The 22,664-nt window shown below is 37.6% G+C and overlaps 2 protein-coding genes across 9 annotated transcripts in view; one reads left to right on the top strand and one right to left on the bottom strand.

The window, feature by feature from the left end:
- Positions 1-22,664, top strand: part of Adat1 (Adenosine deaminase, tRNA-specific 1) — a 278,918-nt gene that overhangs the window by 167,764 nt on the left and 88,490 nt on the right. For all 3 annotated transcript variants that reach the window (XR_011017860.1, XR_011017861.1, XR_011017862.1), the window contains one exon: positions 20,483-20,576. The gene's annotated coding sequence lies outside the window, so the exon portion shown is untranslated. The remainder of the gene's footprint in view (positions 1-20,482; positions 20,577-22,664) is intronic.
- LOC136864784 (uncharacterized) overlaps positions 1-22,664 on the bottom strand; it is a 91,635-nt gene that overhangs the window by 7,643 nt on the left and 61,328 nt on the right. For 3 of the 6 annotated variants that reach the window (XM_067142165.2, XM_067142166.2, XM_067142168.2), the window contains exons 3-8: positions 17,402-17,497; positions 14,485-14,682; positions 11,899-12,135; positions 6,087-6,206; positions 5,590-5,812; positions 1,329-1,657 (exon numbers count right to left, since the gene is read on the bottom strand). In XM_067142165.2, the coding sequence (XP_066998266.2) occupies positions 1,329-1,657; positions 5,590-5,812; positions 6,087-6,206; positions 11,899-12,135; positions 14,485-14,682; positions 17,402-17,497 (1,203 nt within the window). The remainder of the gene's footprint in view (positions 1-1,328; positions 1,658-5,589; positions 5,813-6,086; positions 6,207-11,898; positions 12,136-14,484; positions 14,683-17,401; positions 17,498-22,664) is intronic. The other 3 variants (XM_067142169.2, XM_067142170.2, XM_067142171.2) reach the window with 1 other exon arrangement.

The following is a 22,664-nucleotide window of genomic DNA, read 5'->3' as shown; positions in this document are numbered from 1 at the left end:
TCCGACGAAAGCTTGCGAAACAGCTTGCATTTGTCTGTGTGCCGGACATTTGTTTCATTATTACTTTGACAAAGCGTTGATAAGATACAATAGAATTTTGTATGTGGTATCTTGTTAAATAGAATGTATTGTCACAGGTTTACTCAAAACAAGGGTATATCGTATGGATTTCTATTTGTTTATTGTATATGACATATAAATCACACTAAATATAATAATGTGCGCTGTGAAATTTTTGGACTCTGAAAGGAGGATTGCTACGACTAGATGGCTGGGGTATATTACTATAGTTAATCTGTGGGGAGGGAGAGCAGTATTCCCCTCCCGCACGGCTAGTCAAGTCTGTCACATTGGGAGGAGCAGTTCCAGACTGGTGGTAATATTAATGTGCAAGCATGAAGCCAGCTCATCGCACAGCATATCAGTGTGCTGCACAGGTGCGACATTCCTGGCTACCGCTGGTCTAAGGGAATAGCCTTTAAACGCTAGGTTAATGATAACCGTTTCCAAATCGGTGCTTAACTCTTTGTCCTTGCCCATCATGTACGCAACTGACCAAACAAGGACACTTAATGTCTGTACATGCCCCATAGGCCTGGTCATTACCTGGCATGTACAAACGAGACTGTTGCAAGCAAATAGGCTACTACACAACGTATTGCCCTTCCGTTCTTTTACAATTATACACTGAAGCTCTTTGTCGCTGACATCCCGTTCTTAACAACTTGTGTAATAAAGTATCTAGGTTTTGGGCATTGATTATGTGTATAAGACATTATGCAAGTATTGTACATCTGCTATGCAGTGTGTGCAAATGTGCATTTTACGAACTATCTAGAAAGGTAAGAACAGGAGAAAAAACAGTCATTGCAGGGCAGCATCAGAAGAGGGAGACTTAGAAAAGGTGGGGGGGGAGAGAACTTATCTCCTTTCCTAAAAGTTTAACGTCGCACCAACGCAGACAGGTCTTGTGGCAACGATGGGATGGGATGTGATGTGTCTAGGGCTGGGAAGAATGTGATCATGGCTTTAAGGTACATCTCATAATTTGCCTTTGTATGAAGTGGAAAACTACAGAAAACCATCTACAAGGCAGCTGACAGTCTAGTTCAAACCCACTAACTCTTGAATGCAAGCTCACTCTTGGTCATTCCCAATCTCTGCCCTGGGTATTCATTGTTTAGTTCTCCACAATCCATTAAGCCATCAATTATGTCCTTGACTTCCAATAAACCCTCCTCAATTCCAAAAGACTAAAGAACAGAAAGAATGCTATTAATATAGGGGAGGAAATTGTGTATTTTTATTAGTAGAAAATTTGATCTTACCCATTCCTGTCTCTCTTCTTGTTGAGCAGCATCAGCTCTAAATACAGATGCTTCACCCAAGCACTGGCCTCCTGCTACAACAGCAAACTTCATACCAGCATGAACAGCACGAGGCTCAAATCCTAGACCGTCCGGATGAGAGTCACTCCAAAAGTAGTTTTCTGGAGCATTCAGTGTTGTTGGATCTGGTTCAAAGGTGATCCTCTTGCCATATCCTGCCCCTATTGACAAAAGACAGAGGGAACGCCCAGAGAACAATGGACGCTTGCTGCCTGCTGGTCTTACTTTATAGCAGAAACCAGGAACAATGCGTGGATCTATGAAAGTACCTGTAATGACAATTTATATATGAGTACATGTTCCCTGTATTCAAAATATAGTATTAACTGATCATAAATCTAGTCAAAATTGTAAATAGAAAGAATTTCTATGTGGTTATGGATACACATTTTCCTAGATTCAACCGACTGTTCATCTGGACACATTCTGCAAGGATATAAGTATTGTGAATATACAATTATTTAGATTCTGCATAAGAACATTAATAAGACTGATGGAATACAATTTCAAAAGTGGTTTTGAAATAGTGGCATTCTTCAATTAAGAAAAGTCATTGTGAAATACTCTGTATTTAGATCCTACAACATTAATGAAAGTTGCTAGGCTGGGTAGTTCAGACGACAGAACACTGGCTTTCTGAAGTCAAGTTAATGGGTTTGATCCCTGCTCAGTCCGATGGTATTTGAAGGGACTCAAGTATGTAATAATAATCGTGTATCTGAGCATCTTCAAATACCACTGGAGTGAGCTAGGATCAAACATTTCAAGGTGGGCTTAGAATGCCAATGCTCTACTACCTGAGCGACTCAGCCCAGAACTCAAATGTGTCAGCCTTGTATTTGTAGATTTACTGGCATGCAAAAGAACTTCTGTGGGACAAAATTCTGGCACCTCAACATCTCCAAAAGCTGTAAAATTAGTTAGTGGGTAATATAAACTACTAATATTAATGCAAGTTATTGATATGCATGCAGTAAAAAGGGAAAAAAGTCAAACCCCTTAATCTTTATTGCTAATGTGAAATGTATTTTTACCAGTGTAAAATCTAATGATTTTTATATATAGTTTGTTAACTTTCAACTAAAATCAATTATGGTTACAAGAACACTCCTAACCAATTAATGCTAAAACTACTACTCTACCCACCCTTATAAAGGCTTCAAAAATGAAGAGTTAAGCCCTCCAAACTTCCTCTTAACTTTGTGCATGTCAGTTTGTATGTGCAGTGAATGGGAATCACCCTGTACAGTCAGGAAATGACTATTTTTGGGCATCTTCTGTGCATTTAGGTGTTCCTTAAGTTCAGACATTATAAATTACAATTGTGTGGTAGGTTGTGTTCACGATACCTTTTGAGACAAGAGACATTAAATTTAGAAAGGAAACTGAAAACAGTGTTAGGCCAGCAAGTTATAACTAGTAATTCTGCACGATTCACTATTTGCAAAGAAAAAATTAACAGCAATGACAAAAACATGTAAATTTTTGTTGCAAGTTCAAGAAAGGAAAGTATAAACACACATTTTGTACTACTTATACTTTTAAAGTTAAAAACTTCATTATTGTTCCGTATTGAATAGAGAAATAAGATGTACAATATTATAGGTTAGGATCCACCTTTCAATACTCCGTAATAAGATGGTAAAAAGTAGTTACAACCTGTTTAATGGGACCGGTTTCAACACATTTTAAGTGTCATCATCAGCCAATTTGCGAAGATCTTAAAACAACTAGCACATTGAATACAGGCAAAAAATTAACATTGTATCATAACGTAGCAATTCAGTAAATGTTCAAAACACAATAATCACAGTCAAGAGAGTAAACAGAACATCACTATCTTGCGCCGAAAACAAATATAGCTGAAGTTCATAAGCAGGTCAAATATTCGCTTATGTAAAGTCGTTGCTAGGCAGGTCTTGTAGGCATTTGTTTCTCCGGCCGAAGAGCAAAAGGTGACGTGAATGAAGTCCTAGGAAAACAGTGTAGGATTTAATTTCGTCAAATTTCAAAGTGGATATATAGGTTTTATAAAATAATTTAAAACGTTAAAAAAGAATAAAGCCAAATAAAAAATATATTTTAAAAAATAGGAAGAAATAATGAAAGAAATACGAGGTTCAACTCGAAACAACTTGCCGTAGTAATTGATAAAGAAATGATAAATAGAGAAAGGGGGACGTTAATTAGAGGGTGGTGGTGGTGGTGGTGGTGGTGGTGGTTATTGTTATTAGAGGAAATACAATTAGGCAACAATCCTTAATATAATACTAATTCGAAGAAAAAAGAAAAAGAACCGACACTTCGAAAAATGAAGATATCGGTTAAAGGAAGACAAGGGCCACGAAGGGCGTGAAAATGAAAGACTCCCTAGCCCTCGCAAACCTAATAGCATCGGGGTCGGAAAAGAACAAGAATTGACCAAGGGAGGTCGGACAGGATAGATGAAAGTGAGGAGCCTGGCACAAGTAAGTGGAAGCAATGCCAGGACTCAGCTAAGGGCCCCGTGGTCGCCAACCCACGCTCTGAAGTTCAGAGCCCCTGGGGGATGGAGGATGGGAAGGAAAGAAAAAATGGAAGGGATCCGATACTTCGAAAAATGAAGATATCAGCCAAAGGAAGACAAGGGCCACGAAGGGCGTGAAAATGAAAGACTCCCTAGCCCTCGGAAAACTAATAGCGTCGGGGTCGGAAAGGAACAAGAGTTGACCAAGGGAGGTCGGACAGGATAGATGAAAGTGAGGAGCCTGGCACAAGTAAGTGGAAGCAATGCCAGGACTCAGCTAAGGGCCCCCGTGGTCGTCAACTTACGTTCCGAAGTTCAGAGCCCCTGGGGGATGGAGGGTGGGAAGGAAAGAAAAAATGGAAGGGATCCGATACTTCGAAAAATGAAGATATCAGCCAAAAGAAGACAAGGGCCAACGAAGGGCGTGAAAATGAAAGACTCCCTAGCCCTTCGGAAACCTAAAAGCGTCGGGGTCGGAAAGGAAACCGGTCCCATTAAACAGGTTGTAACTACTTTTTACCATCTTATTACGGAGTATTGAAAGGTGGATCCTAACCTATAATATTGTACATCCTACTTATACTTATTACATATTTATTTTGTAGAGTAGAGTTTTGGGAAAGAATTTAAACTCAAGGTTCGGCAGAATGTTTCATGAACTGGAATGTAGTGAATTTCCACAATATTTCTTTAAAAGGCAAACTGTCTGAAAGAAGAACATATGTGGATTTATGGGTAAGAGCAGATGGATAATGAAAGACTGTTTAAAAACTGTATGAGAACAGCCAGGAAGTTGTTGTGTTTTAATGCATGCCCTTTCTGGACAACTTCTGCAACCACTTAAGCACTGAAGAAAAAATGAGTATGAAGCAAATTTGTCTGGTTATCATTCCAACTAGGTCCATCTTCAAATTTACAATCATTAAAGGTTTCCTGAATAAGCTATTTGATGCTCAGAGTATGAGGCTACATGCATTCTGGATGCCAAGTAAAATATTAACTAATCCTATGATGGTAAAATTAAAATAATATGTTTATTTGTGACAGGACCATGGTGTACCAATGTGAAAAGAAAGCTCTGAAAACCTAAAATTAGGAGCCCGACTAGCTTATGCAAGTTATGGAAATTATGACTTAACACTTGATGTCAAGGTAAAAAAAGAATGGTTTTCTTCCTATGAAAATATTTTGAGACTAATCTAGGAAGAATCGTATATGAATAACTTCAGTTTTAGGCAACTACTGTCCAACTCCATTAACTGAAGTAATATCCATAACATGGAAGCGCACTATGCTGTGTGCACAAAGTGAGCCTAACAAGATGTATTAAGCAAATCCTATCGTATTTATCACGTTGTAATGAACAGTTTAGAAAAATGTTGGAATTGGATCATGCAAGTCTTTCTTTGCATTTTCAAAGCCTAGCAAATAAACCTACCAGATTTCTTTGTACACTCCAGCCTACTTCCCATTTCAATAAACACCAATTAAGAAAAAATTGTGAGAATTATCGACAAATAAACAACGTAACTTCTCTGGGAGACAGATATATTGACAACTTTATCGACCTAACCATGTGCCAAAAATGTGGTATTGCACCTGAGAATAGCTTACAAACATGAATAGAAATCCTCAAGGAAATATTACCTTACATTTAAAAGAAATCTTCCAAATTATTATATATCATGTATTTACCAATAACGGGCAATTCATGTGCTTCCAGACCCGTGATTGTGTAGCAGGTAGGTATATCTCCAATCAAATTGCCACGCACAGTAATCCTACGGCATTTATCACTAACTCCAGGCGTCATCGTGAAGCCTCGGCGGAGATGATTTCCAATACAGACGTTCACTACTTTTACCACATTTCCAGTCTGACCAACTTTGGTCCGTGTCACCAATGCTAGCCCATTCACCTGCAAATGATACATAGTACTTTTAGTCATGTAGCACAATTTCAATCCAACTTTTAGAAAAAGCATTATCAGGTTGGAGAAAGAGTAAAGGTAAATAAAAGGCAGATATAAGAATAAAAAGGCTGAAGATGTGACAAGATTATCTTCTTTTGGAAAAATCTGCATATGCTTCCAACACATGCAGAGTAATTCTTACTAATTGTTTCCATTCTCTAATTTCCTTCCTTCATTCATTTCTTAATGAGAAGTCTAAACAACATTAACATATACTTACAGGCACTATAACAGGGGCCAGATCATTCTCAAACCACTCCACCTTGCAGAGCAATGACAGACGTACTTTCTTCTGCACACATCCACGTACTACTGTGTGGCTCACTTCAACTTGTGGAGCCTGAAACATGAGATTTGAAGCCATTTGTTAGGGATTTATGTGACAGATAAAATCTGCAAGAAAACCTAGTGAGGCACGTGCAGTAGATACTTCATACAATGCTGTTTGAACCTGTACATCCGAACAAATTTATCCTCCCCCCCAGCCCCTGTTAAAATCTTCTGCAATCTCCTTAATATCCGTAACTTGGATAGCAGGTTTTTAGTGACAGTACAGTAGTGTGCAAGTCTCAGAAAAGCATTTTCATGATAAATGTCTTAAATAAATAATAATACTTTATGTGACTGCCTCTGTTCTTCAAGATGGCATCAACTGGTTTTGACTTAGATTCCACCCCCCTTTTTTTTTTTTTTTCCAAATATTCTTTATATCTTCATTGTGAAACCACACCTTGATAAGCAAACATATCGTGCTCACTTTCACTGATTATCCAGTTTTGCCATGCTCTTCTTACAAATGGCCCATACATTTTTGATGGGGTTGATTTTGGGAGAGTTGCCTAGCCAAGAGAACACTTCAATGTTTTTGCCTTCAAAGAATTTTGTTGACCTTTTTGAATGTGGAGCATGATGCAAGATCTTGTAGAAAAACGCTTCCACCAGCTGAAGAGATTTCTGTAACCCAGATACTACCCTCCTTCAAAGGATTTCTATATACAGTGGAACTCGGATAAATTTTTAAGTCTTTAATTTGAGAATTTTGCTTGGTCCCCAGCATTTTGTATGTAAAAAATGTTACAAAATCATGAGCGATTTGAATTTTATTTTGGTTAATTCAAATTTTTTACCTCAGTGATACAGCATATTATTGTATTTCGCAACTTGTGTTTTCTCAGCAATAGACTAGACCGTGTTGGAATGGGCTGAAGGCAGGAAAGTTCGTCTCCTTACCTCTCTGGGCTGCCTGCAATATAAGTGTCCCTTTCCTCCTACCCATCCCCCCCCCCCCCCCCAAAACTCATGCTTGGTGATTATGGCGCTGGTAGGAGGGACTGCATTGTTTGAGCATTTCTGCTTGATCTTTTGTCGAGTGCGGATCATGTGACAATGTCCTTGTTAAAACCTAAGACGTACAAATCATTAACTTTAGCCAAAAATGTAGCAGTGATAAGGGAAGTGGAAAAGGATTTAAAGAAGAAATCTGAAATTGTTAACGAGTTCGGAAACCCACGTAACAAGCTATTGACTTACTTGAAAAATTAAGACAAAATTTTGAGCAGTGGAACTGTCACTGGGAAAGATTAAAAAAAAAAAAAAAAAAAACAAGATAACCAGACAACCTACAACTGTGTTTTGAAATTGTTCAAGTAGGTGCAAAACAGGAAAATTCCAGTCAGTGGTAGTATTTTACAAGGAAAGGCTGAAGAGTTTACCTTTGAATTGGGGAAACATGATTTCAAAGCCAGCACAGGCTGGCTGGATGGTTTCAAGGAATGGAACAAAATTTCTTTTAAATCTGTTTGTGGTGAGAGTGCAACTGTTGATCAGTGTGAAGCTGAACAATAGAAGAAAAACCTGCAAGAGGTAATTGAGGACATGGAGATTAAAAATTTTCTCAATGTTGATGAGACAGTTCTTTTTAAGTGCATGCCTGACAATACCCTAGTATTTAAAGACTAAAAATGCCATGGAGGAAATATTAGTAAAGAAAGAGTTACACTGTTGGATGGAGCAAACGTGGATGGTCTGAAAAACTGCCTTTGTTGACGACTGGGAAATCCGATAATCCTTGATGTATCAAAAATTTAAATAACAGTTTAATATGCATCCAGTGGAAGACCTTGGATGACAAGCAACATTTTTGAGAAGTGGCTGTTAAAATTAGAGGAGAAGTGTCTCAAAGAAAAATGCCGATGAAGACATTGCTGTGTGGCGAGCTCGCCAACACTGACATAATCAGCAACGCCTACCAAGCTGCAGACTGCAGATCTGGAGAAGAGGGTGTCAGTTCTTTAGAGAACCAGGAATGAGTGATCCAGAGTGCAGCTGAGGCATCTAATTATATCCAACTAAGGTTATTTTTTGAAAATCAGAACAATGTAAGCAATTCTATTTTTTAGTCATTAAATCATTTGGATTCATACATCATGGGTGAGAGAATTAAATCAAGAAAACAAGCTATGATCTCAGACTTTTTTAACAAAGAGCAAATATGATTTCTAATGGTGTTTAAGATTAAATACTGTACTGTTTCTTTAAACATAGTAGATTGTAAAATATATATGTATACACCAATAATGTCTAAGATTAAGTTTCTTTTGTAAAATCCAATGTTGGAGTTACTTCTGTAAACTTTGTTTAATTTGCCTTTGTGGATAATTCAAATTTTTAAATGGTCCCTTGAGGTTCAAATTATACATGTTCCACTGTACTGGTCACTGTTCATTCTTTAATGGGAACTGAAGCCCTGGCCCCTCATTGGTAACAGGACATCACTTTTGAAGGATGTTCACGCACTTTCTAAATATGGACCAGTGACTTTTCTCCAACGTTTCTTCACACACATATAAGGAACATACTGACCATAAACGAAAATATGACCTCCTCTCAATCTTCCACAGTCCAGTCGTTATGTACTTTACCATATCAATTGCATTTTGTGTATAGCATCATCAGAAACTTTCTTTGCTGGTTTATGCATTCTTCCTTCCCGAACAGTCTGCAGTGAATTGTTATAATGTGAATATTTTGCCCACTGTGACTTAAATCTTAGGTTTAAGCCAACAGCGTAATGTTTATTTTACTTTTCCTAATGAACAGTCTTCTTATGGTGTAGTCTTGTGTCCCAATTACAGTACTTCCTTCAGCAACCCAGTTTCTTGGTACTGCTTCATAATATGAATCAGTTATTTCAGAAATCTGACTTCTCCACTTTTTGGTGGTTTTGAGTTAAGAGTACATATGCTGTCTTCTAACATAGAGCTGTCATTTTAGACAGAAATGGTACATCTCTGACTTCTGGAAGTTCTCTGTACGTTGGCAGAATATTTAACATTTCATGCAGAAACTGGACCTCTCTGGGAGATAGCCACTTTCTCCCTGTAATGATCGAGTTGATGCGATGTATTGTCTCATTGAAAGCAGAGTGAGTGTGTCAATGTTACTGTGAGCTACAATATGGAGTCTAGTGATGTTAGTGTTCCCATTGAAGGAAATAATAAATGCAAGAAAGGTGTAAAGAGAGTGGAATGCAAGTGGGAAGTAACTGAAACAGGTAGAATCCGAGGCTTAGGATATGTGAACTATGAGGGAAAACCTGCAAGCCCCAAGACGGCTGGAGAAAATTGTGGGCAAGTATTGACTACTGCGTCTTCTATAGATTACGTCTAAGAATGTGTTTTGAACGTACAGGTTCCTAAAACATTTCTTCCCGGTTAATTAAATAGCAGTATTAACAAAAATAAATTGTGGTTTAATTAAGCAGCAAGAGAAGTGTTCTAGGTTTTGAACGTTATATTGTATAATCATTATCTATGGCTAGTGCTGCAAATGTTATGGAATTTAGAAGGATATACTTCTAATCTTTTCAGATGCCCTAGAAAATGTTTTCAGCACATTGCACATGGTGATCAGGAAGAAATTTTTAGGAAGTTTTATGACATGGATTGTAAAAATAATCAAGACACCTATTTGCAATCACCTCATAGAAATTTGTGCTATTAAACAAATGAGGTCTTTAAAGAATCCTGATGATGAAACTAGAAAACATTGATGCCAGAACATCAAGTATTCAACAAATTGTAGCAATGGAAGTGTAAACAATTTGCAAAAAAGCCTTTTGGAGTATCCACAGTATTTCAAAGCACAGACCTGCCAGGTTAGGAGCAGTACTTGCAGCCAGGAAGAGTCCTAAGGACATAATAGAAACAGTTTACATTCTTGCCTTCGATAGTTGGTGGCCCAAATTTTACAAGAGAAATTGTCTCTCACCGCAGTCTCAAAGTCGCAATATTCTATGTGATCAGAAGGTATCATTTGCTGTATCAAGCTTTATGGAGTTTAATTACAGTGAAGAGAACAGCTGTCATGTGGTTGCCAAGAACTGCATCGATGGACTTATCACACATTCAAGTTGGCATCAACGCCGCCATTAGCTCTACCAGACGGTAAAGCTTATCCAAATGCAAATATCCCTATAAATACGAAGAAACTCAGTGACAAAGCAGCTCCTTGGTTACATCCCAGATGAACACAAAGATTTCTACAGTGAAGTTTTAAACTGGTCAACTACTGTAGAGGCAGAAGTAATTAGTGATGAATGAAATTTTCACCAAAATCTCCATTTCAAATGTCATTTTTATGCATAATTCATGTTAAAAGTTCTTTAATTTGCTTCACTGCAGCAGTTTTCTTGAGAAATAAAATTGGAATTATTTAAAATGTAAGATTTAATGTACACTCTCATAGAAAAAATCTAGTATATTACAGAAACTGGACTTCCCCATCAAAGTTATGAGCATATATCCAGGGAAACAAAGAGAAATACTACTGCAATAAAGGAATGCACAGTCACCTAATTAAGAACTGGGGAAAGTATGAATCCATTTCATTTTTAAATCATACAGATATAGTTGAACATCTCAAAATGCAGTGCTGTAGAAGAGTGTGGTTTCTGAAATAACCGATTCATTTAATTTACCATGGCCACACCAACAGCACATTGTGTCATAGAAAGGGGCTCAGCTAATGTCAATTTGTTAACATTTCCTCAGGGTTAACATGACAATACTCAAACTTACATGACCATACCAAGAGACATTCAACTAATTACTGCATTATAAAGAACATTCAATAATGTTAACAATAATGGCACCATATACCTACAGTACAATTAGCTTTAAGGTGGGAATGGTATTTACCGGGAATGTGCAACTCTGCCAACATTAGGTATCAATAGTCTTAGAAATGACTGTTGTGATTAATTTGCATGCTACTGGCTTGGACATTAATAGAAGTAATCATGGTCTCCATTGAGGTACAGTCCTCAGCATTTGTCTGTTAAAAGGGACACCACAAAAAGCCATCTTTGGGGTTGCTGATGGTGGGGTTTGAACCCGAATGCAAGCCTACAGCTTCGCGTAATCAACTAGTTAGAACATTCAATACAAAAGTCTAAAACCTACGAAATCTTTAACGTGCAATGTTTCAAAAAAGTATTGCAAAAATAGAAGGTACAGTAAGAAGGATTTTATTTCCTGTTATAATAATAATAATAATAAGTTATTATTATACTGATGTGATGACCTTAATTTTCCTTTTCCTATTAGAGACAAGAGACATTCTCTCTTAAGCTCTATGTATTTACTGTGGGTATAAAATATGTCTTAAAATAAGTCTGTTTGATGTGTAACTGCAAATAACTGGAGAAAGAATTGAAGATTTAATGGAATTTTGATTATTTTATCATTGTTTTAAAACAAAGTGATGTAATACACCATCAGAATGGTCATTTTAACTTTTAGTTACTTTATGTCAAGAATGCCTATAACTTATTTAAATCTGACCACACCCTATTTTCCCTGAACTGTGTAGGTAGAAAAGTTTTTTTAATATATCAAAATGTTACTTCAGAGAAAAGGACGAAGTTGCAATTTTCTTGGTAAGATATTATGAATGTCAGGTATTATACTGATGCAATGTTCTATTAGTTCAGACACTTATTCAGCTGAATATAATGAACTCTTTACACTTACCTGTACATTCAACACTTCAAGTGTGCCAGCTGCAATGTGATTCACATTGTACAAGGTAAATTTGTCTCCAGGTGATACTACTTCCAGCTCAAAAGCTAAGCCTTCAGGCCAGGAGTCAGACCAAAGATAATTACGATTATCATTTAAGCATCCATCATCAGCTTCAAAGGTAATGCGAGACCCATAGCCTCGACCAATGCTTTGTAATGTCAAGGCATGCCCCTCAAAAAGGTGCACCTGAAAGAAGACATTCAGGTCATTATATACATAGCAAAAAAAAAGTTTTCCCACAAATATAAACCAATGAATATATAGTTTACATTAAAATTGTAAGAAAGAAACAGCGTTGCCACATCCAAGAAATATTTTGGATGGCAGGACTCTAAATTTCTGAAGATTTACCATTTCAGATCATGTTTTAAATGTCAATATTGATAATTTAACTGAGGTAGGTACAGGAATTGCATCATTAGACAGGTCTTGTATTTATATACAAGTGCAGTTACTTGGCACTGAAAGTATAGAACCACTCTAACACAACATAACCATACAACAATATCTTAAAAACAACAAGCTGTTTAAGAAGTCAAACACACATTGTATTCACAGACTAGCGTGGATAACATTCATGCCTAGTGACTTTAATGTATAAAGTGAAGATGGAAAAGAATTTGAAGATTTCCACCTAATTTTGTATATATTTTTAAATACTGAAAAAAATTAGATCTTTGAAGATATTGGACGATCTGGAAGACCTCACAAGTAAGTACTTGCGTCAGTCATGATAACAATTATATCAACTGGAGATTTTCTTCCTTTTTGAAGCACTGAGTATTTAACCATTTGCTGTTCCCCATTTGAAGGCAGATGCCTGGCCGTAATTACCGTGTTTTCTGACAGAGTCCTCTAAATCCCAATAGGCACAGTAGCATAAATACCACCCTTTAAAAGAAAATAACTAGAAGTCATACGAAGTCCTTTGCATTTCGTTCCTAAATGATTAGTGCATATAAATGTGTACTTGCCCTAATTTTGAATATCCACATTTCGCTCCTGATCGTATTCCAAAAACACTCCGTCCTGCACAGTGGTAGATTGCACTGCTTCCATTTGAATGTTGTTTTTCTACCTCTCCCAGAAGCTGCTCTATTTTTCATTTTTAAACACAAAGCAAACACTTTGGCACGACCAGGTATCTTCACAAGATAATTAAATAGCTAAGGGAATGGACAGCCGATGGGTAACTTCTTTTCCAGCCTGTACGTTTGTGAGACATGAAGTTCCAGAACAGCTGTTGCACCAAGTTGCGCCGGAAGTTCAGCTGTCTGTTTCCATGAGCTGTAAGTGCTGGTCGGTTACTCATAAAGAATGAAACTGTTCACAATGCAAACACTGATAACAAAGTGAAAAATAAATTTCCACCATTTTTAGATGATTGCCCAACCCTGTAGTATTTTCTCTTCTGATCACTGATGTCCACAACACCTGTATGTTTTGTGTAATTTTAAGACCGCACAAGGACACACAATGTCTATTTCTTCATTGCCTTTACCAGTTTCTTGTTTCACTGTACCATCATTCACAGAATCTGAATTCGGCAACAGGATAAGAAGCTTTCGACACAACTCCGCGATTAGACGATATGGTGTGAACTTGAACACCATCTCTAACTAAAGAAGATTTTTATAAAGTAGGTCTGCTTGTGAAATATACACAGGAAATGCTGTCAACAAGGTCCTGACAGCTTGCTGAGTCAAGGGAACAGAGTATGGTTTCACAAGACCCTTTGATATTTCACTCAACACTCTTAATGAACATTAGCGTGACTAGCGCTTTGGAACGTTCAGCATGCCAGGCGGGTGATAATATTTGAGTGCTCTGGAGCATTAGGGATAGCAAAGAGTTAATCAATTATTACAAAATGCATGCCATGTACACACATTTGCTCTCAATGCCCAAAACAAACACTGAATGTATTAATATAAGAGTAATCTGCCCTCTTAGCCAAAGACAATCTGGACTAGCCTGCTGGATCATAATGCCTTGCATTTTAAAATTCAAACAAAGTCTGCAAATAGCTGTCAAATTTAAACATAAGTGTCAACAACCCTCCTGGACCCATGACATTGTAGATTACAGAATAAATTATCACATAACTGTAAACATGGTTACTGAAGTATGTACCTTTGAAAAATTTAATTTAAAAAACTTAATAAACAATGTTATTGGTTTTTATGTTCCACTGGCTACTTTTATGGTTTTCAGAGACACCAAGGTGCCATTAATTTTATCCTGCAGGAGTTCATTTTAGGCATCAGAAAATCCACAGACATGAACCTGGCATATCTGGTCACCTTCAAATACCACCAGAATGAGTCCGCTTCAAACCTGCCACCTTAGAGCAAGAAAGCCAGTGCTTTACTATCTGAGCTACTCAACTTAGAAATTCTTTTCAAATGCTTATACAGTTCCAGTGGATTAAAGGTCATGAAAAAAACTAGCCTGGGAAGAATAACAAAACTCAGAACTAGGCAACACCATGTCTTCATAGAACACAAACTATACATAGTAATTTTTAATAATTACCTGCTTGGTAAGCAGTCGTACTCTGTAGCGAAATCCTGGCACAATACGTGGGTCAACCCAAGAGCCAATTACTGGAAATTCATGAACCTGTACGGTGGATCCAACGTAGCATGAAGGAATACTTCCACGGGCAGGGCCATTTACGGGTGAAGGAAGCTGAAGATCATCCGATGTTGACTTGCATGCAGTCTGTACTTCCTGAAACACAAATTACAAAATACGTGAAGAAGTATAACGAATTAGACCATTCTCTTCTCCAACATACTCTACAGCAAGCCTTTGTGTATGGGATTTCTCATTTCACATTTCAGAAAGGAATAACACCGGTAGTCTCATAAAGAATGTAGTGTACATAGAAGAGACCATTCGTTAGAAATGATCAATGAAGAGAAAATAGCTGAATAAATAAAATAAGAATAGTCTTAATTTTATCAAAACTAGTATGTTTTCACCAGTTTCAAATCTTCTGAGCATCTACCTTTGAGCGAGTAATATTTGAAATTACTATTATGAATTTATAACAAATATGCAGAGAAAAAAAGAAATTATCAACCCCCTTTCCCCCCTTTTAAGAAAAAAAAATATGAGAAGTTTTCAAAACAATCCATATACAGTAACTATACCCCTAATAACTAAAGTTGGCGTCTGACATTTCTTAGAGGGAGGTATGTATACTGCCTGCCGTGGCAGGATAAAGGGAGTGGGGATATGGTTGCCATGGAGATAAATCTTCTGGCCAAACCTCTCACTTCACTTCTGAGTTAGATCTTGTCGCAAGCAGTTCATTGTGAGTGGCATTCTATTTGCGATCACTGTAAAATTATAAGCAGCCTGTCAGGGTTTTCCAACGTCAGTGCAGCAAGGGGACTGCTAATTAGCGTGTACTTCACACAACTGTGTGATACGGATTCTCCCAACCCGTACCCTCTCTCTTTAACGGTTTTTGAGGTAATATTAGTCTATACTTTTTAACATACTGTAATTATTCCAGCTGTAGACATCCATCGTTGATGTAGCTTTTGTTGTTATGCTATCTGCGTGCTTACTTATGACATGTAGGTCAATGAGATGAAGAAAGGCAAGCCTTATGCTTTATATAATGGATACTCTTACAGAAATTTATGGGAACGTCAGGGATGTTTGGTGATATGGGCTTGTTTTACGGCTGGATTTATGTTGCAGCGACACAGATAGGTCTTATGGCGACAATGGGATAGGAAAGGGCTTGGAGTGGAAAGGAAATGGCTGTGGCCTTAATTAAGGTACATCCCAGCATTTGCTTGTTGTGAAAATAGGAAACCACAAAAGACCATCTTCAGGGCTACCAACAATGGGATTCGAACCCGCTATTTTTCGAATACAATATAATCTTTTCGCGCTATCATTATAGAATTATCATTCTTTCAACTAATTTTAATCTAAACATTTTCTTAACACTAAGTTCTGGAATCTTTTACATCTAATCCGAGCGTACAGATAAAAATTACAATTTTATTTATATAGGTGAAAGTATGCTGAGAAGCCGCAGAGTTTAACATGCTACAGCTATGGAGCCAAGCTCTGCATTTGGGAAACTCATGGGTTCGAATCCCACCATCAGCTGTTCTCAGAATAGTTTTCTGTGGTTTAATATTTCCACTTCCAGGCAAATGCCGGTACAGTTCCCATCCACAGGCCAGAGCTGAGTCCTCGCACCCCTTACTGAATTTCATTCACCATAACACATTTCGTCTTCATTAGCTCCTCAACTGAGGTTGGTGCCAGAAAGGGCATCCAGCCATAGAAACATGCTGTATAAATATTAATCTCATCTCATCCTGACCTGGTATCAAGAAACGAGACCGAGGGGTAGACCTACATACAGACAGAGGAAAGTAGGCTAATTATATTTTGAGCAGCTGCTTACTTAATGTCTCAGTATGAACATTTAAACAGTTTGAGCATTATGTAAGCATTAATTTAATATTATTTTCCCCTACTGTATAAGAAAGTGTAAGTTAACTGCTAAGTATGAGATGAGCTACAATTGCTTCAAAAAGGGTAGCACTGTCGAAGAAGTTAAGTGTTACAGCAGAATCCATTGTTTTGAAATCAGAAAGTGTAAAAATTCAACGGTTTTAATACGCCAATCTTTTGTCCTACTTCTTAAAACTCATTTAACTGCCTTTACATCCACAACCATGTGGTAACTAAATAAAAGGTTTATTTGAGTCCTGTTTATTCTCTGTCAGTCCTGATATAAACGCATCAGTCTCAAACGGTAAATATAAGTAATTTAACGAGTTTCAACATACGATTCGTAAGAATCCCAGTTTCGCCAGTTACTTGAGGGATGTCTTCCTGTACCAGTCCTTCAGTAAGGAATTCCCTCACAGTAACCTGACTGTTTGTTTGTCACTGATGACAGCGATTGCAAATGGGACAACACTGCCTGGCCAGGTAGTCTACAACAGATCACAGCGGTCAGAACGAACAAGGGAACACGTGAGCCGGAGGCGAGAGGTAAGAGAAAGGAATGCTGGAATGTGGAGACATCATGAAATGGCACGTGGATTCTCCTCCCTCCAACCCTAGGCGTCGGACGCCAACTTTAGTTATTAGAGGTACACAAAACAACTGTAAAGTTGAGGCTTTTATTATGACATTATGAAAAATAAATGTAAATACATTTTTACATACAATCATCATGTAAATTTCTTCCGGAGCACTTAACGTGGGGTGAAATATTTTCAAATGTAAGTACTGTGGATATTGGCTACAAACTGTGAAACTCTAGTTAATATCTTCAGCAGATTGTCTAGTAGAGGCTGTGATGGCTTTGATGAAACAAATTTGTATTAGATTTCAAAAACACTTAACAATAGGCTATTTCAATTTCTCTGGCCATAGATACTAAGAGAACAGTAAATTCACTTACAGCATGTTCTATAGTTGCAGTTCCATTCTGTTCACACATGCATGCTTCAAAGTTATGACTCCAGCCTGAACTCTTCACAGGAACACTGTCCTCAGCCTGGAAACACACACAATCTCTGAATCTGGTTGTGGGCTACATAGCTGTTGAACTCCAACAATGTGAATTACAGTAAGATGTATTTCTGGGAACTAATTATGGCTCCTTCCATTACATAATGAACCATATATTAGGTTCATGAATTTGTCGGGTAAAGCCTTTAAGGATACTAGGATTTGCCCATCAGTCTTCAAGGATCTAGAAGCTGTGCAATCCAAGTGATGTCCATTTCCACGGTACTATCCGTTCTACTATATGGCATCCCACCAGCGAGGTAAAAAAGTTAAAGAGTGCTGTCCAAAATCTAGCACAGTGAGTAATTTACAAACAAGGTAATCAAACTGCAACTAAACAATTAACATATCTTATCAATGCAACTAGAGCCTCCGTGGCTCAGTCGGCCTCTCACCGCTGGATACCATGGTTCAAATCCCGGTCACTCCATGTGAGATTTGTGCTGGATAAAGTGGAGGCAGGACAGGTGTTTCTCTGGGTACTCCAGTTTTCCCTGTCAACTTTCATTCCAGCAACACTCTCCATTCTCATTTCATAGCATCTATCAGTCATTAATAAATCACCTTGGGAGTGGCGACCCCATCGTACTAATAGCCTATATATACTTCATTTATTACATCCCTGACCCGGTCACCGACTGGAAAACAGGTTGTAGGTTTTCATCAATGTAACTAAATAGACCTATTCTTACTTCAAAAATCTCTGGCTGGCACAATTAAACTGTCCCCCTTCCATTGCCTCCAGCAATCTCATATCTCAATATCTCAGTCTGTGGAGTACAAGGCATCTCTTTCCCCCTATTCACTACAACAGCAGCATACCAATCCGAGTTTTACAAACTTTCAGCTCGACTCTGAAATAACCTTAATCGTGTAATAAAGGACCTTCCACAGCAATTTTGCTGTAAATTAGAGGCTCTAAAGGACCTTAAATCCGTGCAAATTGAATGTATGCATAAAGAAACCTTGTGTACGTGTTTAATTGTGTGTATCTCTCTCTCCCCCTCCCCCCCCGTGGGTGTGGGTGTGTGTGTGTCACACACCTGAATGAGCGAGTTAATTATCCCACTTATTTACGAGCTATGTGTCAATGGCATCATGTACAGGAGTTATGTATACAGCAAAGTTAAGATTTAAAACTGTATACATGTAACACATGCATATTTGAATACATATAGTTCACATTTAGCCAACTGGAGATGGGGACACTTCTGCATATGTGGGACAGGCCCTATCTCCATCTGCTGTCCATAAATTGTAGATAAAACTTTGAAAAAAAAAAAAAAAAGATTAATAACATACAGATAATTTTAGTGGATTTACATTTAGTATATGAGAAGTTTTATCTGATTAGTACTCTTCAATGAATTAGTAAGCTATGAAAACTTTTAGGATGGGAAACATGAAATTCTAGATGCAAGGCTTATCTCTGCACATAAGCAACTTTATGTTTTTGTGGCTTACAGAGCTGGGAAGGGTGGCACTGGTACAGAATTATTTGATAAGATAATCAGCTATGTGGGGAACATAATTGGAGTGGATGATCTCAATTTACCAAATGTTAATTGGGAAGGCAGTGTGAATGACAGACAGCATGAGCAACAAATGGTAAACAAGTCAATCAAGGTATTGTGGTATATGTAAAGCCCTAAGTTGAAAGGCAGTAACCCAAGGAAATAAGTGGGTTCTCCAGTGTGGAATCACACTTACATCTCAAGCTGAAGAAATGTGAAGTGCACTCACACTACTGAGGTCATGGGAGTGCTTTGGTCATCGTGAGAAGAGAGTTAGGACAGGCAATGCTTTGGGCATTACTACCTGATATAATGGCATTAAAATTATTTAATTATTCAATCTAGGGTGGCAAATTTTTTTTGAATGTTATGAGCATAATTCTGGTACAAAATTTAGCAGACAGAGCTCAATAGCTGCAGTCGCTTAAGTGTGGTCAGTATCCGGTATTCGGGAGATATGGGTTCGAAGATGGTTTTCCGTGGTTTCCCATTTTCACATCAGGCAAATGCTGGGGCTGTACCTTAAGGCCACGGCCGCTTCCTTCCCACTCCTAGCCATTCCCTGCCCATTCGTCGCTGTAAGACCTATATCTGTTGGTGCGACGTAAAACAACTTGCAAAAAAAAATTAGCAGAAAAGGAAAATACCGGTCATGGCGTGATGTTGCACCAATATTTTCAGCAAGGAATCTGACAATAAATAAGAGGTGCCGAGATTATCATCTATTGTGGAGAGCAAAGGGAGTTTCCACACCACTCTGCTTCATATTTAGTCCATCAGAAAACATTGTCTTTTTCTCAAGTAACAGTGTGTGAACTCCAGTTTTCTGTATGGAGTTGAATTCGAGGACAGAAAATCTCATGTCATTTTCTATACTAGAATTTTTTTTGTATGTGAAAGTAAGGACTAACTATATTAGAGATTGGAACTCTAAATATTTGTATTTACTCATCAATATTTAACATTTAACATGTTCAGTGCGTGCGCAACTCTTAGTTTACAAGCATGTTCGGAGCACACGCCTAGCACGTCCTGGGATGGGTGCTAGAAAATGTAAATCGCAGGTTTCCTGCACGGTAAGAAAAACTTTCCCTGTTATCCCCACATTGTGATAGTCCAATGTACTAACAGGTTCATGCACATTTATGCATGTGTATTCTGTTTCCCGCGTATTTCCTCTACAGTTTTAGTCGTACCTCATCATCCTTTCTGGGATCTCTGAGCAGCAAGACAACTTCAGTGTCAGGTTAACACAACTTTCTGTTTATTATTACTTCAACAGAATTAAGAGTGATTCCGCTTTTGAAATAAATTCCATTAATGCAATAAGTTCAGCGAAGGACTGAACTTGTAATTGTTTATTCTTGCATCATATTTATGAGCAACATGAATGAACTTCAGTGATTTTTACTGCATCATGATCCTTATGTTTATCATTTTATTTATAATTTTTTCAGATGGACGAGAATGCAGTTCCTTCATCATCAAGAGACTCACCCAATGAAAGGCACACTTCAAAAGAAGAAATACCACCTTGGCAGTTCTGAAAAGGTAAAAGACATGGCGACTTACACTTTTCTATTATAGAATTTTAAGTACGAATACATTTATGTTTGTAATCATACTGTATGCATTAGTTTATTATAAGCTGTAAATAATGCACAGTAACCTACGTGCCAGGCGCATGATGCTCCTGATGGACAGTATTACCTCTCTATTTGAACCACTGTGAGGGTCATGTACCAGGCGCATGGAAGGGGCAAGTCAACGAGTTCGATATAACTGCCCTACCAGCGATCAAAATTCCAATTATGACAACTTTTAAAGAGTCCCACGCAAATATTTTGCTCAGCTAGTTTGGTATGTCATGCTGATATGCAGTGAATGTGTTAAACTTTTCATCCAGGTGGAAACATTAATAATTCAATGAACTTCCAGGTTGAGCTAAAAGACTTGGCGATACTTCAATACAGACAGAACTGCTGGTCTAATATCGCTGCATTGTCTTAGTTCTCTTTAAAGTACTGCAGTGCCAGGTAGTTGGGACAGGCCAAGTTACGAGTAAACATTTAGCTGTAATCACCAGGTGTGTGCATTAAGAGGGTGATCTGTTGAAATAACGGTTGTCTGTCTTCAGTACCTGTGGCTTTATATTCGAGTATCTCCAGTTTCGAGTGTGTAAAAATGAGACAGATCTCTTAAGAAAACTTGTGTCCAAGGTGGAATATTACCCAGTATAATTTCTCTTTCAGATTCTTAGTACAAGTTGTGAATCAATTACGAAGCAGTATAAAATGTGTGTACCCAAAATTTATGTAATGCTATGCATGATGTCCAATATGGAGTAAAAATCCCCAAGGATTGGAATAATGGCTGGGATTCACTGTAAAATGAAGTTTTGTGGAATTTTTTCTTTTCTGCATAAACAGGCAGATTTTTACCTTATTGTATTACATATAAAAGTAACTTTCTGCAACTTAAAATGTTGTGGAAGGTGTTTTCCGAATATTGTCTTATTCGGAGCGTTAGGTAAATTGTCGCCTTGTTCAAGCATAAATTTTGTCATATTTTGTTGTTTACAAGAAATCGGCTTCATTTATTTCCCTTATCAAATCATTTACATTGAATCAATAACAGTAAATTTCCAACTTTTTAATACTTATATTTGCTTTAAGCAAATTAATCATTTACAGTACGTTTTCCGTTCCATTTGGAACATCCTCAGCTATATTACAACGCTTAGGTGAAATCAAAGTATATTGTCTTCTTAAGAAGATCTTAATTAGTACCTTGTTTTGCTTAAAATATATGCGAATTAAAAAAATTAAAATCAATGTAGATGGTTGCATGGGGCAGTGAAATTGGAAGGAAAATAGATTTACTTATTTTAACCTATGTATATTAAAACAATATCTATTCATCTGAATAGAGGTTAAAAAATGTTTTTGTTCCCAGCACTTTTTCCATTATGATGTATGATTTTCTACTAATAAAGATTTTTTTGAAAATTAAATTTCTTTGTCACTGTTCTATTCGATAGCAGATTATGTTCTCTTCATTAGCTCTTTCCAAGGTGAATGTTTATTTTAATTTTATAAAAGTGGCTCTTGAATTCAGTTAATGCAGGATCCCTGAAGCTGATTGCTGTCATACTATTATTAAAGTCGTCGTCATCGTAACACAGTCAGATTGGTGTCTCTCCATTTTATAGAGTTGTGAGCTTTGATAGCAGATTTTATTGTTCGATGCAGACGTTCAAATTTACCATTGCTCAGCGGACGATAGGGTGTCGTGCGTTTAAGCATCACCCCACACAATTCGGAAAGACTCTTTTAAAGAGCTGACTTTCGAACTGTCGGTCTTAGTCAGCAACTACATTTGCTGGGACTCCACACTGTGTCATCCAGTGATCATAAAATGATTTTGTTACAGTCTCTGCTGTTATATTTTGCATTGGTATTGCTTCCATCCAGTTGGTGAAGCGATCTGTACATTTAAGGCAGAAGAGATAGAGCCATTAGAAGGTGAAAGTGGTCCAACAATGTCTATGTGAACAGTGCTGAACCTCTCATCAGGTTCTTGAAAATGGCTGACTGGAAGAGAGTCTCTCTCTCTCTCTCTCTCTCTCTCTCTCTCTCT

The sequence above is a fragment of the Anabrus simplex genome, chromosome 2 (genome assembly GCF_040414725.1).
Source record: "Anabrus simplex isolate iqAnaSimp1 chromosome 2, ASM4041472v1, whole genome shotgun sequence".
Classification (NCBI taxonomy): domain Eukaryota; kingdom Metazoa; phylum Arthropoda; class Insecta; order Orthoptera; family Tettigoniidae; genus Anabrus; species Anabrus simplex.
This window is presented reverse-complemented; position numbering and strand designations above follow the sequence as displayed.